General features: G+C 33.7%; 1 protein-coding gene across 1 annotated transcript; it reads left to right on the top strand.

Moving 5' to 3' along the window:
* Nucleotides 1-839: 839 nt before the first annotated feature.
* Nucleotides 840-20,032, top strand: LOC139486200 (uncharacterized). Its single transcript, XM_071270989.1, has 5 exons — nucleotides 840-898; nucleotides 946-1,019; nucleotides 13,814-13,954; nucleotides 17,058-17,188; nucleotides 19,489-20,032. Exons 3-5 carry the CDS (start codon nucleotides 13,869-13,871, stop codon nucleotides 20,013-20,015), a joined length of 744 nt encoding a protein of 247 aa, XP_071127090.1. The 5' UTR covers nucleotides 840-898; nucleotides 946-1,019; nucleotides 13,814-13,868; the 3' UTR covers nucleotides 20,016-20,032.
* Nucleotides 20,033-20,077: the final 45 nt, after the last annotated feature.

The raw sequence follows: 20,077 nt of genomic DNA, 5'->3' as shown, positions 1-20,077 counted from the left end.
AATATGAGGTTTTTAGATTTATTAAGATGTCTATCAACACCGGACAGCGTCCACGACGCCCAAAACGACATTCATACCCATTGACCGAAAAAAAAGTAAATTTGAACTTGTAGGTCTGTTAATAGAACCATTTTAAAATCAAAATGTTACTTGTTTAGGCAAATTATCGTGGGACAACTGATTTTGTAGGAGTTCAACTCCACGTACAACAGTAAATGATACATGTATCTCTTCGTTCAAGTATTCACCACAGCATAGCATTCTCCGATTTTCAATATTTTGATCAGTCGAATAAGAAAATTGCGATTTAGAAATGTATATACCTTTCGAAGCGGTGACAATTGCTCCACTCAAGCACAACCGGAAAATCCTCTCACGGTTTTCATTGCAGAACCAAATGTTCTGCGTGTGTAGATTACCAGCCGTGTAATTCGAACAATCTAAATCTAATAATAAAGATATAATATAACAGTGTGAGCAGGTTTCACTCACTTAAAAATTTATTTACATTTTATACCTAAAGGCTATCCAGTCAAATTTGCAGACGAATTTCAGCCAAGTAATTACTGGTTTTTAAATATTAAAAACAAACCAAAATGTCCATATTCTTGAACATGACTCAAAGTCGAGAAAAAAGCTCAGTTTATTTTTATACTCGAACATATCAATTTTATAAGTAGAACTTTTATCCTTGTTTTATATATTCCTGGTGTAAATAATTGGTGGAGAATAAGTAGCCTACATGTGTCCTATTACCTTACTCTGTACTCCGGGTTTCAAGAGGTGTGCCTTGAATGGCAGAAGATATTAACAGAATCAGAAGCTGGCTCTACATGCATGTGTATTTCCCCTATACCTCGAAGTCTCCAAATCAAAATTAGAGGTGTTGATTTTTACAGTTGAAAATAAAAGTGTCAAGATTAATAACACACAGTTCAATGTAAGAGTTCTTGTTCAACATTGATATTTGCTAGACATTTCAGAGGTAAAACTATTACAAGACTGGTTGATGGCTTAATGTAAGAACAGCTAGCTACCCTGGACATAAACAACAAAAAGCAAAAACGAATCTGGGTACTTTCGCCCTGATTCACGTTCGCCCTATTACTGTAAATTCAGAAATTATTGCGTGCATTTATTTTTGAGAATATAATAGCAGAGCTCCAGATAAGAATTCACAAATTGGGGTTTTTACCCACCATTTTCTTATGTAATTGGGTGATAAAGATTTTTAATTGCATTATCAATTCCAATTCACCCCTCAAGTTAATATCAAATTGGGTTTTTCACCACCAAGCTCCTTAATGTATTGGGTTTTTTCATCAACACAATATTGAATATTAATGCAATATCAACCCCAGATGTTTTTCCATCTTAAATATGTTTCTTTCTTTGAATAATATGTGCTATAGCTGTTTTATTTTCTTAATTAACTGACGAGCAATTGTAGGTTTAATTTGTGTCCCGTTTCAAACCTTCTGCCAGTTTTGTATTTTCTCACAACTTATGTAAACTGTAAATAACGGATATGTGTATTCGCAGGCACTCGTCTCAGATTTTTTTTCTCTTATATACCTTTATATAAAAATTCTGAGAGGAATGCCTGTGTGTGTATTTGTAACAAAAAATATGTTCCGGCGTGACATTTGTTCCGCTGGAACAAATTTCATAGGAAATATGTACCGCCGGAACTTATATCACAGAAAATATGTTCCAGCACTGTAAAATTTGTTCCGGAACTAATTTTTTGACCAAATGTGAAATAAGTTCCGGTACAAATATCATAGTTCCATGAATTTTGTTCCAGTTAATATTAAAAGTTTTAAATAAATTCCTGTGATATTAGTTTAAGACCAATATGTACATATTTCAAAGAAACCAATGAATAAGTTCTTCTCAAACCTATTTTCACTGAAATAAGTACATGTACCTTTGCAACATATTGCACAGCGAAACATTTTCTTGTTACACTTAAATTATAAAGCAAGCTAAATGCTGTACTGAGTGTGCTGGCATGGGATACATGTGCAATTTTAGGCATGACTGTAAAGTTCTACAGGATAAATTGGTGGTAATTTATCATAATTTGTATCTATGTTTTATGTGGTATTCCGTCTTGGTTCTTGTTAACTGTCATGGCCCTGTTTCTAGTCATACATGTACTTGTCATGGAACAGTTTCAAAAGAGTGTGTCTTTTGTTTCTTAATGTCTTTTGCAATCATTAATCAGTTATTTCGTCCTTTCCAAATTAGTTCATATGTTCATGTTCTTTGACTTTAATTTTTTCTAAAAGATTTTTCTTATCCTACTCTTTTCTGCTTAAAGTGGGACTGTCATTTTGATATTTTTTACGTTTATAATTAAACATTTGCTATAGTCCTTAAGATTCTTATTGGATGAATTACATTTCTCATTTATTATATTATCAATATATTATACTTATTTTTATAATGCCCTTGAATGATAACTTTAAACTCATTGATGACAAATGTTCAGTGTATAAGATAACCTGTTTAACCAGTGGAACATATTTCACAGACTAGGAACTTATTTTACCAGGTGAGGAACAAATTTCACAAACCCAGAACTTATTTCACCAGGTAAGGAACAAATCTCATAAACCTGGAACCTATTTCACTAGGTAAGGAACAAATTTCACCAACCCGGTACTTATTTCACCAGGTAAAGTGTGGAACTTATTTCATAGAGATGGAACAAATTATATTGAAATTATCTATGAAAAAAGTTCTCCAAGAACATATTTCCTGTGATATTAGTTCCACTGGAACTTTTTTCACAGGAACAAATTTTGGCTCACATATTCACTCATTAACCGTAAAATGAAAAAAAAATAGTATATAAACTCTAATTATACTTGAATGTTTTTTGTTTTATTCAATTTACATAAATCTGGGTTAAGTTGTCCCTTATCAGAACTTTTGGTTTCCAAATACATATCATTCCATAATTGTTTTGGCCTTTCACTTTTTCTAACAGCAACTGATTCAGTTTTTGACGAAGTCCCTTGTTTATTAGCAATGTTCTCGTTAAGGTACGCAAACAGGCCCATGCGTTCGATGGACACTTCATAAAAACACTGGATGAGTCTTGTTATCATCATATCTTTCCCTCAGCTATTCAAAAGACGCTGAAAACATGCTTCTATTCAATATTTTTACCGGACATTCACTTTCGTTTTAATTCAATGTATGTTACGATAAATCTCGAGCAATTCGAAAAAAATATGACAACATGACACACGCTAGTTGGATAAACGACGAGAAGATCCAAAATGTTTTCAAAAACACATGTACCTTTTGAGCAAGGGAAAATTCCAACAGGGACCCATTTCAGCTACTTGATGCAGGGATCTATTTTTAGAACGAAAGGACATTTCAAATTATAAATATTATAAAAATAGATTTACGCAACAAGTGAAAACAGATCAGGGTAAATAACGCAAACCGTAGCCAATAAAAGGGTTGAGAACTCATGGTTTTGGCATATAATTGGGTTTTCCTTTGAATTAATTGGGTTATTGAACCCTGCAATGGGCAATTGCATTGGGTTTTCTATTATTTGTATTGCGTGATCACGCAAATACGCAGCTTATCTGGAGCTCTGTAATAGGCCACAGGTATTTGGGGAATGGACCCCCCTTTCTTGGACCTCACTTAAAAAAAAATTGTTTAGGGGACGACCATTTGATATTCTGGGGGAGGGGGGGGGGGAGGGGGGGCAGGAGGATTTTGAAAATTAATAACTCAGCCTTGATAATCACAAAAATAAATGGTTTGTTCTGTGGTAGTTTGAAAATAAATAACCTGACTTGCAATGTATTGAAAATAAATAACTCAGCAGGTCTAATCGAAAGTATGAGATGGCACCAGATTCTTCATAAATTCATCTTTTTTCCCCAAAAAGATCGGGAAACACTTCCCAATTTTTTTAACAATAAAAGTATAAATATTTTTTAAATATACTTGAAATGTCTGAAAATTGGTTTCATTTAACGTGAGGTATATTGTCTCAGGAAACCTTACCTCACTTTTATTTTAACAGGGCCGTAACTACATTTAAACAAATGCCTCATGTAGGAAATTTCAAAACCAAACGCTTGTCTCCATATCAAATTGTGTTCACAGCGAGTGCCTAGCAAGAAGCAAGTTCTGTTTTCTCCCAGACATAGCCCTGATTTTTCAGGATCAATGTTTCTTATTTATTTGTCTTTTGTTCATTGATTGCCCTTCTGTATTCTGTTGCATTCCTTTTGTAATCTAGTAATTTTGTTATGAACTTGATCATGAGTTTAAAATAGATAGTGTGTGCATGTGCTAGGAAATGGGCATCTAAATTGCAGCTCTCAAAAATATTTGGAACTTACAGTTTTTTCTGGAGTAATAAATCCCGGAACTTGCTATTACATCAACATTTGGCTTACATTTGTCATTGTGTGTATGAAAATTATCAAAATGTTTGATATTTCCTTGTAAATTAAAATTATTTGTATACGTAAATTTTTGATTCACATTTGTACAGTGGCGGGAAAATTATTTTCCATAAATGTAAACATTGTAAACCACTTCCGGTTACTTTTTTTGTTGTTGTTTGTTTTGATCGGCAAACAGAGTCTCTGTGATTAAATAGGTAATAATATCCTATCTATCTATCTTTACAACTTATATAATATGGCTTCCTAGTGTGTTTATCCTGTGTCCTTGAGTCGCCCAAGGAACGAAGATCTAATTTGTCACCAACTACTAACTGTCTTATTAAACATGTTATGAATGTGTATGAGAGTCACCATCCTTCTCTTCACTGATTATATTTTTATGACACTTAGACTCTGTCAAAATGTTTAAATATAGCTTAGTCGTGATTTGCTCAACATTTTTTATTTTTCTGAGCACAGTCAATGAGTTTAATATACAAAATAATATACTAGACTCCAACAAATATGAGGGTATCACTATCAGCCTTCAATGTGACTCAACAATTGAGGTATCCACCCAGATTTATTACTGGCACTTACATGTGTCCAATTTTAAAAGTAAATGTGTTTTTGGCAAATCAGATCGCCACATTCATCTTTTGATCAGAATTCTTTTAAGCAACCAGGTTGAAACCAACCCTGGCCCATCAAACTTGAATGACTCCAGTAACCCATGCTCTATTTGCTCGCATGAGTGTACCTGGGACAGTGATGCCATTGTTTGTGATAATTGCGATAAATGGTGTCATATTGGATGTGTAAATATAAGTCCATCTATGTATGAAAAATTTGGAAATTCATCAGCACTTTGGATATGCCCGATATGTGATACTCCTAATCACTCTAGAACCATTTTTCAATCATACCTCTCATCAGGTAATTCTATTTTGAACCCTAATTCATATTCAGTACTTTCAGATAGTTCAGCTTTTTCCTTAAGTTTTAATATAAATGATAATCATGAAAACTTTGGAGACCCAGTTGCTACATCATCACCAAAACCACCAGTGACAAAGCAATTAAAAAATAAGAATATTAATAGACAAAACTCATTAAGAGTTCTTCAGATTAATTTTAGAAGTTGTAAAAATAAAGTTCCTCAAATTGAAAATTTATTAACATCATCTAAACCAGATATTATTATTGGTAATGAAACTTGGCTAAACAAAGACGTATTATCTTCTGAAATTTTTCCAAACACACTATTTGAAGATGTATTCCGAAACGACCGGGTCTGAAAAGAAGGTGGAGGTGTATTAATCGCCATTAAAAAAGGTATTATTTGCCAATAAGTATATAAAAGCAAAAATGTAGAACTTATTGCTGCCCAAATTAATATAACTGAAACTAAATCCTTAGTTATTATTTCTGCATATAGACCACCAAATAAAAATGATATAGACTATCTCAAACAAATGATCATTGAAATTTGAAAATAATGAACTTAAGTTAAAATTTAAAAATTCCACCTTCTGGCTTGGTGGTGACTTTAACCTTCCAGACATAAAATGGCCTGAGCAAAATATATCTGGCTCAATGTATTCTAAGGAGCTGAATGAAGCATTTATAGATATGCTGAACAACTTAGGCATTGAACAAATGGTTGATTTTCCAACTAGGAAAGATAATATACTTGACCTTTTCTGCACAAACCAACCTGCATTAATAACAAAAATAAAATCTATACCAGGTATATCTGACCATGATATTGTTTTAGTGGATGCAATCTGCAAGCCCCAAAGATCTAAACACTCACAACATAAAATTTATTTATGGAAGAAGGTAGATATTAAAAAGATAAAAGACGTAACATCTCATTTTATATCTGAACTTATATCTCAGACTAATGAAAACTTAAATATTGACCAATTATGGAATAAATTCAAAGAAGGTAGTAATAAAATAATAGATGATAATGTACCAAGCAAAATCACTAAATCTAAGTACACCAACCCTTGGGCAAATAGGGATATAGACCATTTATGTAAAAAACAACGTAAAGCTTACAACAAAGCTAAAAAAACTGGTAAACAAGAACATAAAGATAAATATAAAAAGTTAAAAGCTACTGCTCAAAGAGAAATAAGAAGAGCCCAGAGCACGTACATGCAAGAAATAATTAGCCCCAAGTTAGAAGAAAAACCTAAATCTTTCTGGCAATTTATAAAAAGCAAAAAAACAGAATCATCTGGAGTGTCACCATTAAGAGGAAAGGATGGTTTATTGTATAGTGAGCCGAATACACAAGCTAACATCCTAAATGAACAATTTAAAAAGGCTTTTACTACCGAAGATACATCCTCTATGCCAAATAAAGGTACAAGTCCCCACCCCACTATGCCAGACATATTTATTAGTAATAATGGCTTATTAAAGTTACTTAAAAACTTAAATCCACATAAAGCCACTGGCCCTGATAATCTGCCAGCATATTTTTTACATAATTTCGCAGAAGAATTGTCTCCATTTTCAGTGGCGGATCCAGAGGGGGGGGGGGGGGGGTTCCGGGGGTCCGCACCCCCCCTTTATTTTGGCCGATCAATGCATTTGAATCGGGACATATGTTTGCACCCCCCCCCTGCACCCCCCCTTTGCCCTGGGCTAGCACCCCCCTTTCGAAAATTCCTGCATCCGCCACTGATTTTTGACATTCTTTTTCCAAAAATCTATTGATACTGGTAAAATCCCAAATGATTGGAAGCAGGCTAATGTTGTACCTATATTTAAAAAAGGTGACAAGCATAACGCTATTAACAAGCAACATAAGGAAACACCTTACAATTAATAACATATTAAATGATAGTCAACATGGGTTTAGTAGTAAAAGGTCTTGTGAGACCCAACTTATCATCAGCATACAAGATCTTGCAAAATCATTGGGATATGGTAACCAAATAGATGTCATACTTTTAGATTTTTCCAAAGCTTTCGATAAAGTCCCCCATAAAAGATTGGCCCAGAAATTAGAATTTTATGGTATTAGAAATCAAAATTTAAATTGGATAAATGACTTTTTAGCCGACAGGCAACAGCAAGTACTTCTAAACGGTGTAAAATCTTCAAAATTAGCTGTTGATTCTGGTGTCCCTCAGGGAACAGTTTTAGGCCCAACATTATTTTTACTCTTTATAAATGACCTACCCGAACATGTAACTTGCAATGCAAGACTTTTTGCAGATGACTGTTTATTGTATAGAAATGTATATAATAGTTCTGATGCACAATTACTTCAAAAAGATTTATCTAGTTTAGTAAAATGGGAAGAGGATTGGCAAATGAATTTTAATCCTGAGAAGTGTTATGTAATTCATATTTCTAAAAAAAGTAAACCTTCCACTTTTGATTATATTTTGCACAATCATGTTTTAGAAGCAGTAAAAGACATTTAATATTTAGGCGTAACTATAAGCCATGATCTTGATTGGGGAACACATATAAACAATATTACTTGTAAGGCAAATAAAACCTTAGGTTTTCTTCGTAGGAACTTGAAAAACTGCACACGTAAGGTTAAAAACATTACGTACACATCACTTGTCCGTCCAGTCGTCGAGTACTCTTCCCCTGTCTGGGATCCGTACAAAAAACAACACATCACTCAGGTTGAGCAGGTACATGTACAGCGTAAGGCAGCCAGGTTTGTCTTCAATGATTATAAGGACAGATCACCTGGAGCGGTTTCAAATTTAATAAAATCATTGGAATGGGAAAATTTAGAAATAAGAAGGAAAAAAGCTAGATTAACTATGCTGTATAAAATAAATTGGGGGTTAGTTGAAGTTCCTAAGGACAACTTAACAATAGAATCATATTCAAAACAGTGTGGTCCTGGCCATTGATTGACGACCTAAATTATCCCATTGACTGGGGCAGATTAGGTGAACGTTTGTCGGTAACAATCACTGCTCACTATGTACTTGTTAAAGACACTGAATCTGTGGGGTCACCAAAGGTTCTCAACACCTAAATAAAGCAATTCGAAAAACGAATCCGGAATAATACGATGTTTTGATTTATATCAACAATATAAATCAAAACATAAAGGTTATTCCTGAATAATTTTTCGAATTATTTTATTGTTAAAGGCGTTAAGAACCTTTGGTGACCCCACAGTTTAAATTCTATAATAAGTAAGAAGTGAGCTATGGTCGTTACAGACAAACGTTCACCTAATCTGTCCCAGTCAATGGGATAATTTAGGTCGTCAATCAATGGCCAGGACCACACTGTTTTGAATATGATCATTCTATCTGATAGACGCACTAGGGGGAAACATAAATTTAGGCAAATATCAACAAATAAAGATTTCTATAAATTTTCATTTTATCCACGCACTATTTCGGCCTGGAACTCACTTCCTGAAGCAAAAGGTATGTCTGACACCCTGGAATCCTTCAAAAGTGGCATATCCACTCTAACATTTGAAGGATCCACAGCAACTTATTAAACTATAAAGCCACTGTACATAATGTATATATGTTATTGATAACGATTTTTCTTTGTCATATTATTTTTTAATTAAGTCCATGTGTACATAGCACACAAGTTCCGGGAAGTTTTACACTCCTACCTAGGAGTCTACTCCCGTATTCGGAAGAAGAAGAAGAAGAAGAAGAACAAAAACAGCAGCCACAGACTTGACTATGTGAATTCCAATTTTGCTTAATCATGCACATTGGTCTTTTGATGTTGTCCCTAAAAAGTCTTCCACTGAATTTATACATTTTGCTTTGAGACCAAAATATAGTCAAATCAAAGCGCTGTAAGCACTGTAGGCAGTTAACCAAAAACCAAGGCAAACATAATTATGAAAACTGTGGCATTAAACATTCATATATAATTGTACATGTATGTTCATTTAATGAATTAATCATTAAGGCAAATAATTCATATTTTATCAAGGTTTTCAATAGCAACGTATATATCAAGTATATATTTTTTTTTCGTGGTCATGAGTCTTGAGTCAGCAGTGGTACAAATTCGCAATGATTGCAGTTCTTCTAGTTGATCGTAATCATTCGTATAAGTTGACTGTTAGTAGTTCAAGTTGACTTTAGTATGAGCTTGTAAAAGTATAAATGGACTTGCTTCCCTTGAAAGAAAACTGAGTTCGTGTTCTAAAGTACAAAAGTTATGAGACACAAATCAGACAAATGTTTACTACTACAGGGATCAATGGTGAGGTCTGACTGACCTGTCCATAGTAAATGTAAATGACTCCCACCTTCGCCCCAAGTCCCTGATGTCTAAGTTTGGAATAAAATGACAGGTGTTAGGTCTAGCAAAGTGATATGCATATGTGACGCCTATGAGATTGACCTTGTATGTCATTCAATCTTTTTGAAATGACAAACAGGAATGAATACAAGAGGGTGTGGGGTGATCCTAGGGACTACCCCTATTTTTCATTTGATTTTTTATATTGTCCCATACATGAATATAGATGGTTTAGTGGTGGGGATCTCGATGTTTCCAAGTTCTCAAACAGGAGTGGTGGGATGACCCACAGGGACTCCCCCTATATTTCATTTGATTTATTATATTGTCCCATACATGAATATAAATGGTTTAGGGGTGGGGATCTCGACTGTTTCAAAGTTCCCAAACAGGAGGGGTGGGGTGACCCCAGGGACTCCCCCTGTATTTCATTTGATTGGTTATATTGTCCCATACATTAATAAATATGGTTGTGGGTTGGGATCTCGACTGTTTCCAAGTTCTAAAGCAGGAGGTGGTGGGTGACCCTAGGGACTTCACCTATATTTCATTTGATTAGTTATATAGTCCCATACATGAATGTATATGGTTGAGAGGTGGGGATCTCATCCGTGTCAAAGTTATCAAACAGGAGGGGGTATAGTGCCACAAAGGACTCCACATACATATCATATGATTTGCTTACATTCAGGTATCATATAATCTAGTTGCACTATATGTGTAAAATAAGAAACTTCCAGCTATTTTAACTGGCCCATCAAAATTGAGAAAAAAAATACCCATTGAAATTGCAGTAATATGTTTACACTTCAAAAGCATCTAACTTGCTATACAAACATTTATTACTGATAAAGAAAATTTATACTGTCACCAGGACCATATATATTGGGAGATATACTGTTCCCAGCTGTCACAAAGACTCACATTGTATTGGATTTTGACATTAAAATTTGTCAAAAAGTAATTTTGAGTTTCAGTACAAAATATTTTCTGTTTTTTTCATTCTTTAACATATATCTTTTGGTTTTCAATTCTAGTGTTTATATTTATTTACCATGCAAAGATGCATTTTGTCATCTGTCTGATTTTTTTAAAAGTTGATCGCCAAAACCCGGAATAACCAATATCCGCTTCCGGAATCGGATCGATATTGTATTTTTCTTCTCATGTCAGCCATTTTGTTTTCAATGTTGTTTTTGTCAGATACGATTTTACTCGAATTTAAACATTATTTGTCAGCGATTTTCTGTATAAAGCTAGCGGTTGAACAAAATGAACATCGCTGTCATGAATAATAATGCTAAAAACAAGTTTTGAGATCGTTTATTAGGAGACTTTGATAAAAAGGTTTGCAAAGTTATTTTTTATTTCCTCTCAAGTCGGGCATGTCGAGCGTAGCTAGTAACCAAGTCGAAAGTCCGACTGTAAAAGTGGAAGGTCGCAGACCTCGGGCAATCGCTAATTTGAACCCCTGCCTCCAAATTGAAAAGATACAAAAATTTCGTCTTATAATTTAAAATTGCCGCCAACAGCATGAACAGTGGAACTTATTTTAAGACTACTGACGTAGTTGACTACGTATTGACGACAAACAATATTCCTACGACTTTTGCCATTTGGGAAATCTTAACTACTTGTCTTTAGAGATTTTCGTCGATTAAACATTTCATAAATTTGTTCTTTGACAGCTTAGCGCAAATCTCAGGGGATAATAAACTACATAAGGATTCCTAATGTGCCCTACTTCCTATGTGCAACTTCAAAACTTTTGGATAAATCGACAATCATTTAAGGTTTTTCTGGTCATATTTTTTTGTAATCAAGAATTAAAAGTATGAAAAAACTGTCCAATTAGTTATAAATAACATAACATCAAGCTAGATAATAACAATGGCACATATTTCATTATTTATTGGGTAGAACAAAAATTTAGGGTGCTCGCATAAGGCAGCTTAACTGCCTAAAAATTATTAAAATAAAACTTGCATTTTCCAATTATGAAAGGGTCTTCAGAACACCCAGAAAGCATGATTTTGCATGTTTGCTATAGCTTCTTGGGTCTTCAGTGGCTCCAAAACCCTTCAAAAAATTTTTGACTCGCTCCGCTCGGCAAAATATCTTGGCCAATACTTTTAAAAGAAGCTAGTTTTACAACAAAACTTTAATACTATGTATGTATGCGATACATGTATATGCAGTTGGGAATATAAAAGATTCATTTCTGCAGAGGATGATGATTAACTCTGATTAAATGGTACATAATGACTTGAATTAAATGTATTATTTATAATAAACAAATCATTTAAAAATTGGATGTTTTCGAATATCATAAATATAGTTGTGAAAATGAATAATTAGTCACTTGCTTTATTGAAAATGAAAAATCTTGCTTCAATAGTGCAGAAAATTAATAATCTGTCCTCAAAAATAAATAACCGATCAAAAACAAATCCTCCTGCCCCTATCAATGTCATTAGAAAATTGTATCGCCCCTTTATGATTTTGTACAGTACAAGAAACACCATGAATATGTTTTTTATAATCATAACCAACAGGAAATCCAAACTCTAGTAAAGCACATATATCTCTGTCATGGTAATCCGAGAGCATAAATTTGAAAAAATCAATATTCAAATGAGTTTCCAATGGTATGCGAACACCTTCATAATTAAACACATTCGAGCTAAAAATAATTTCGTGATCTGAGATAAATTTATCTTGAATAGACAACTAATGCGTGTCAGAAATCAAATCAGAACAAATAGTACACTGACATCTAAAATTTTATTCGATAACTCATCAGATCTTTTATCCTTTTCTTCGTTAATAGTTTTACAATATTTACTACGCCTACCATCGACAAAACAGGAGAACAAGCGAAAACATCGCTGTTCTGGCAACGCATATATTCCGGATAAAAAACATCTGCTGAAGGGTTTAGTTCTGAAATGTTTTTACCTAGTCATTCCTTCTTTTGAGGAAATTGAGGACAAGAACTGGAACATTCTGGGTGGTAAAGTTTATTTCTGTTTTTCTTCCAACAAACAGTGCAAATATGCTGAACTGTTCGCTGGACACCTCTAATAGAAGTCTGATGAGAACCATGATAAGTGCATCGATTTCTGTTGTATAATGTACACAACCAAATTGTCTCATCTTTACTTTCAACTTTGAATGAGCTGTTTGAAAATTTTGATTTTGATAAAACATATGGTGTTAAAATAGGAAGCTCGATAACAGAAGGATCATCAGACCATTTATTTTGTCCGAGTTCAATTTTTCTTAAGATGTTTTGACTAGTATGTGATATCGAAAACCTGTGTGTAATAATTTTTCAGTAATACATAAATTTCTCTCGTTAAAATCTAAAACATTGTTACATACACGAGTGAATCGTACAAGTTGAGATATATAAACACCGTAAGATGGTGACAATGGAACGTCACCATCTAAAAATGGATAATTAACGATAGGAAATGAAAAATCATCTCTTTTATCATAAATTTTAGTATTAAGCTTTCTGTTAGTGATTTAGATATCAAGGCCATACATCAAATAACATGTACATGATGTATGTCCCAAATTTAGTTTCCATTCTACAGTTTGCCTCAACCAAATGTTAATAAACTTATACACAATGCCTATCATGCCTATTACAACAAAACACATACTGTACTGCTGTATACATAACATACAAAGTATCAAGTTTGAATTTTGGTGGTTTCAAGTTTACTATTCTAGAGTTATGCCCCTTTACAAATGGACAAATTGCTGCATTTTTGGTTTCAGTCTCTTACTTTATACTCATACACAATGCTTATTACCAGAAAACTCAAATCAAATACAGATTTAGATAGTGTCACTTGTACCGTCCCTGAGTTATCATGTCTTTGAAATGATTAAATAATAATTACTAACATATAATATATAAAACTCTTCAGACAGCTTGAAGATGCTAGTAAAAAACTTGTATGATTGGAAACCCCTGTAAATATTATTCACAAAGTTACACATTTTAATCATATATTTGTCATGTCATGCATGTTTGTAACTCATAATGGTAATATTTGAATGTTCCTCAAACAAGTTAAATAAATGGCCAGGGACATGCATTCTGAATGCAATTTTTTTGTTTTTAGGTTTTTGAAATGAATTGAAATGTCAGAGGAAACAAAATGTAATGTCTGCAAGACTCAGAACCAGATTATGAAAAGATGTACACAATGTCACAGCGTATTTTACTGGTAAAATATAATAGAACTATAAAGCCTGTATTATGTAACCAGATTGTAGATAAATGTTTGTTCCATGTATTTGAACATGTTGAATGAGTGAGAATTGGTTCTATACCGGTATTTACTGTAGAATGGTTGATGTAAGAAGATGTGGTATCAGTGCCAATGAGACAAAAGAAAACAATTATACATTTTAGGTCAAAGTACAGTCTTCAACACTGAGCCTTGCTATAAAGGGTCGTAACAAAATTACTTAAGCCTAAAGCCATTCAAACGGAAAAACCAAAGGTAGCACTCCTAAGTTAGAAAATAAAATTTAAAATTAGCCACAAAATGTGTTATCTCCTATTTCCATGATTTCTGCATTTCTAATACATTAACCTAACTGATTGTGTTATACATGTGCATATGAATATAATCAGTATCTTCCTTAGATATGATTTTCAAAAGTTAAAAGGCTGAAAAAAATCCTTTTATGTGTATCCATGGCAACATTCTGCATTTATTTACCGTACAATATTGCAAAAAGGGTGGTGAACATGTCACATATCTCCCAAAATTTGGATCAAACTAGAATTTCAATGCCTTTGAGTGATACCTTTTTAGCTCAACTGACCTGAAAGGGTCAAGTGAGCTTTTCTCATCACTTGTCGTCCATCGTCGTCTGTAAACTTTTACAAAAATCTTCTCCTCTGAAACTACTGGGCCAAATCTAACCAAACATGGCCAAAATCATTGTTAGGGTATCTAGTTTGAAAAATTGTGTCTGTTAATCTGGCCAACCAACCAAGATGGCTGCCATGGCTAAAAATAGAACATAGGGGTATAATGCAGTTTTTGGCTTATAACTCAAAAACCGAAGCATTTAGAGCAAATCTGACGTGGGGTTAAATTGTTTATCAAGTCATGATCTATCTGCCCTGAAATTTTCAGATGAATCGGACAACCCGTTGTTAGGTTGCTACCCCTGAGTTGGTAATCTAATTTTAAGGAAATTTTGCTGTTTTTGGTTATTATCATGATTATCCTGAATATTATTATAGATAGAGATAAACTGTAAACAGCAAAAATGTTCAGCAAAGTAAGATTTTCAAATGAGTCAACAGGACCAAAATGGTCAGTTGACCCCTTTAGGAGTTATTGCCCTTTATAGTCAATTTTTAACCATTTTTCGTAAATCTTAGTTATCTTTTACAAAAATCTTCTCCTCTGAAACTACTGGGCCAAATTAAAACCAAACTTGGCCACAATCATAATTGGGGTATCCAGTTTAAAAATTGTGTCTGATGACCCAGCCAACCAACCAAGATGGCTGCCATGGCTAAACATAGAACATAGGGGGGAAATGCAGTTTTTGGCTTTATATTACTAAAAAACCAAAGCATTCAGAGCAAATCTGACAGGGAGTGATATTGTTTATCAGGTCAAGATCTATCTGCTCTTAAATTTTCTAATGATTTGGACAGCCCGTTATTGGGTTGCTGCCGTGAAATTAGTGATTTGAAGGAAATTTTTCCTTTTTTTGTTATTTTCTTGAATATAATGAATATAATTATAGATAGAGATACTGTAAACAGCAATAATTTACAGCAAAGTAAGACCAAAAAATAAGTCAACATGACCAAAATGGTCAATTGACCTCTGAGGAGTTATTGCTCTTTATAGTCAATTTTTAACATTTTTCATAAAATTTGTGAATTTTACTAACATTTTCCACTGAAACTACTGAACCGATCATTATAGATAGAGATAATTGTAAGCAGCAAGAATGTTCAGTAAAATAAGATCTACAAACACATCACCATCACCAAAACACATCTGTGTCCTTTGTTGAATAGGTGATTGACACAGGATCTTTAGAGCCTCTAGTTAAAAATTGTTGACACTAATCTTTCTAATGATCAATAAAAACATGGGTGTCTTTCGCCTCATTTTTTCATAAAATCTTATCACAAAATTCGTGCGATAAAAAGTTGGAAAAAAACATTACAATAATTGTAGGGGTAAAAATCGTTGATTAGCAGTATGCTTGACACCCGAGCTGTTAAGAGAAGCCATATAATTATACATCTTCTTTGATTTAGAGGTAAAATTTAACACAGGTGTCAACTACACCCGTACGGTAGTAAGACATTATCAAATATGGTGGTTGACAATTTTCATTCATAAAATATTTCATGCTCCTAAACGGGAGGACGGGAGGAGACCCCTGAAAACGGGATTATTGTACTCCCGTCGGGAGGTTCACATGACATTGTATGACCAATGTATGGCATGGACATACAAATACGGACTGTCATACAGAAAACTGCCTATATCACATACATTATATGATCTTGATGTTTATATAGACCCAATACACGAAGGCTATTTTAATACTCAGCTATAAAATGAATTGTATTGCACACAAGCTCTTATATTTGAAAAATCCACAGGGACCAGAATGTGAAACTACAAACCTAACTGTGGAGTGCTACCTAATATAAAAAAAAACAATAAACGAGAAACTCTCATATGACTGAACATAAGATTCCTAACTTAGGACATATATTCATTTCTTCCCAGTTTTGACATATTTAAGAAGGGGAGATAACTTTGAACAAATTGACTGTTTCCTCTTGTCATGCTTGTTACAAACCCTTTGAATGGACATGATGAAGCATGTTTTTTTTGTACTAAAGCTGCATTAAACATTTTCATTCTATCACCAACTATAAAGTATATATAATTTTTTAAATGTCAGTCAAGGGTACTACTTGTACAAGTAATTTTTATTACCAGTACAAAACAGTAACAAAACAAAATATCTATGAATATATAATATATATCTCACCAAAGGAGGTGTGGTTGGTGAAACAGCTGAATTTTCAAATTGCAACCTTACCTATATGCTTGTTTAATGTATGTAGACTTTTTAATAAACATGATCATGATGATAAACAGAATTTTTTCATATTTAGTCAGTTGCTCAACAGTGATACATTTGAAAATTGTAATGTAAATGTGCGCTATTGTGATTAGTCGGATACCCACTTTCTGTTTCAAATACTTACATGTGTGATGGTATTCTTAGTCTAATAAATTCTTAATTCTTGTCAATTCTATATTACAGCTCAAAGGAATGCCAGATTAGTGATTGGAAGACACACAAACAGATTTGTCAACAAATCAATGCTAAAACAAAAAGTTCTGAGACTTCTTATAAAGATGACGGGTCAATTTTCACAGAGAGTAAACCTCAAGGTAAGGCTTCTTGCAGTAAGTCCAAAACTAATGAATCATGGGTAGCAGATGTTGTATTTTATGTACTATTGTCATTTTTAGCTGTCCTCCTGGTATCTTTCACCCCTCTTCTTTGGTAAACCTCAAGTTATAAATCTTACATCTTTCATTATTAAACGACATTAAAGACAACAACACCCATCAATTACCGCATGGTGATTAATTTATTGTGGTCGACATGTTTCGCCAACAAGCGTGGCGTCTTCAGGACAATATTATACATGAAATCAAACAGTGAAGTACAAATTTTGCAGTTGTGTGGTTCGCCGAATAATAGAGGTTGTTATTACGATGTTATAGATATAAATAGAAAGTGAAAGTGAAATAAGAATCTAGTATAGTTAAAAGAGAAAGTCAGTCAATAAAGTTATTAACGATGTGGTTAGCTGCTATTCTTGCACGTCTGTGTAGTGGTCCTCATAGAAGTTTCTAGTGGTAATATTGTAGAAATGATGGAAGTAGCTCATAAAATGTCAGTTCATTTCCAAATTGGACAACACCCCATTGGCCATCCCGTACCAATTCAACTGGCTTCGCTCCGAGGGAGGTACTGCTTCCATTGAGTTAGTAAAAGGTGAAGTGTATGATCACCGCAATTTTGGGAATTGTAAATCTTGGTAGATGTGTTCATAAAAATTAACTTTGCTAATAAAATGTCCGTGGATGAAGCTTTTCTTTATAAATATGGTTTGTGGTTTATGTGGTTCATCTTGGTTCTGGTTCCTTCCTTTTTTCTCTAAGTAAAATGCCTGTGTAACGTGTCTGGGGTCCGTACCCGAGTTGATTCTCGAGATCTGAGACTTGTATATATATATATTCTTCTTGTTTATAATCCCTGTCTAACTCTTTCTCTCAATAAGCTTCTCCAGCTCAATTACTTTTCAGCTCAACTGGCTTACCGACTCTATATGTCTCAATTATATAGCAACTGACTCAATATATATATCACTGACTCAATTATAAAGCAAGATGTACTTGCTCACTAGCTCTGTAGCTCTTAGCTCAACAGACTCACTAGCTCTGCTCTGTAGCTCAACTGGCTTACAATACTTCTATATAAAATAGATAACTCAACCGGCTCGCAATATTGTTGCTCTTTCCGCTATATATTAACCAACGAAGCTCTCTTAGCTCTCTAGCTCTTCCGTTTCTCTCGATACAGATCACTAACAGCTTAAGATAATTCTTCTACTAAGTTTCAGTTATTGGACAGACTTGAGCAGTGAATCCAATGTTTGGAACAATAGCAGGTATTTATCCTATCACTTATACGTGTGATCTGATCGTAACACCGACCCTGACTAACTGCTGACGACTGTTTATATACCCTGGATGATTGGGATATACCACTATTGGACAATACCATTATCCTATGTTGCCTAGTAACGAGGGTGTATCAATCCTGGATGAGTCCACCTTTATTGGACTGTGCCATATTGCGCATATCATAGTAAAAAAATAGGAAAGGGGACAGTAACTACTGACTTTGCCCTTGTTAATGCATAATCGTCCCATAGACTTTCGTCACACCTGGTATTCCGAATTACTTTGACTTTGTGTACTTATGTATGGTATGTAAATCTTCAGTGATGGACTGCTTCTTCTTTGTATGTTTCTGTTTTCAAAAGCATACACCAAAAACATTGTGATTGGTATACATTCAATGTAAATCACAAAGTTGAAAGACATCTTTCAGGTGTTTACACTTTTAAAATTCATGAATTATTTTGATACTATATAAATGACTATAAAAAATTCTCTTTTCTCAATATTGGCTAAAAATGTGGGGAATCCTCTTTGATAGAACGTTATGTTCACCACAGAAAAAGTCACGAGAGGTTAATATAAGATTTTTAATTCCTAACATGTACTTTTTCTTTTTGTTCCATTTTTCAGTATGAACATTTTAGTAAGTTGTGCACTGTACATCTGTATCAATAAACTAGTGTAGAATTGTACAAAAATTGTTTAATCCTGCAAACAGTCATCTGTTGTACATATAACAGGTATTCAAATAAATTTGTTGGTTTATTTGTACCTATACAAATAAATTCTTCTGTTACCCCGCTTCCGTGTTAAGCAAGCTGTAATGTGGATATTTCTTTCGTGTAAAAGTCTTTGGGGTCCTCTTCGTGGTGATCATATTTGAAAAATAGAGACAGTGATTTAGATTTTAACAACTAAAGTTTAAAGCTAATTAGTGTTGGGTGTAAATTGCAGGAGAAAAACAATATGTGTACTTGATATATTTGCATTTTCAGGTAAAATAACAATCCGTCATCGTCCTGTAGTTGATTTCCACAAAGCTTCGAAAGACTTACAGAACCAGAAACCTCTGACAGAACCTGTAAAACGATCTATAAAACCAGAGAACTCCTATCTACATTGTAACCAGTACAAAACTGATCTACCTGTGCTTGACGAAAGTCAGCCATTTTGTGAAATAACTGTGAAATGTAACAAACAAAAACAAAAGTTAAAAATACAAAATGCTTGGAGTGGGGATGATATATTAAAGATATTTTCAAACAAATTAAACATTTCATATGAAAAGATAAAAGTGATTAATAAAGGCAAGATTTTAAATTGTGACACAATTGCGTCTGCTATTTCAAATAAAGCTATCTTCCAAGTGATTGGTGAACAGGCAGCCAATGAGGATGGACTTGATACTGGTGATGTTGATGTACTTATGAAACAAATGGGAGTAGATAGAAACGAGGCTGTGATGGCCCTGAGAAAGTGTGGGGATGTTGTTGATGCTATTATTGAGTTAGGCAAGAAATAAAATCTGTGATATACTAATTACCTGTGAAATTATATATTTTTTGAAATTTTCTCATTCTGGCA

Source organism: Mytilus edulis, chromosome 8, assembly GCF_963676685.1.
Source record: "Mytilus edulis chromosome 8, xbMytEdul2.2, whole genome shotgun sequence".
NCBI lineage: Eukaryota > Metazoa > Mollusca > Bivalvia > Mytilida > Mytilidae > Mytilus > Mytilus edulis.
Note: the sequence above shows the minus strand (reverse complement) of the source record. Positions and strands in the feature narration are given on the sequence as shown.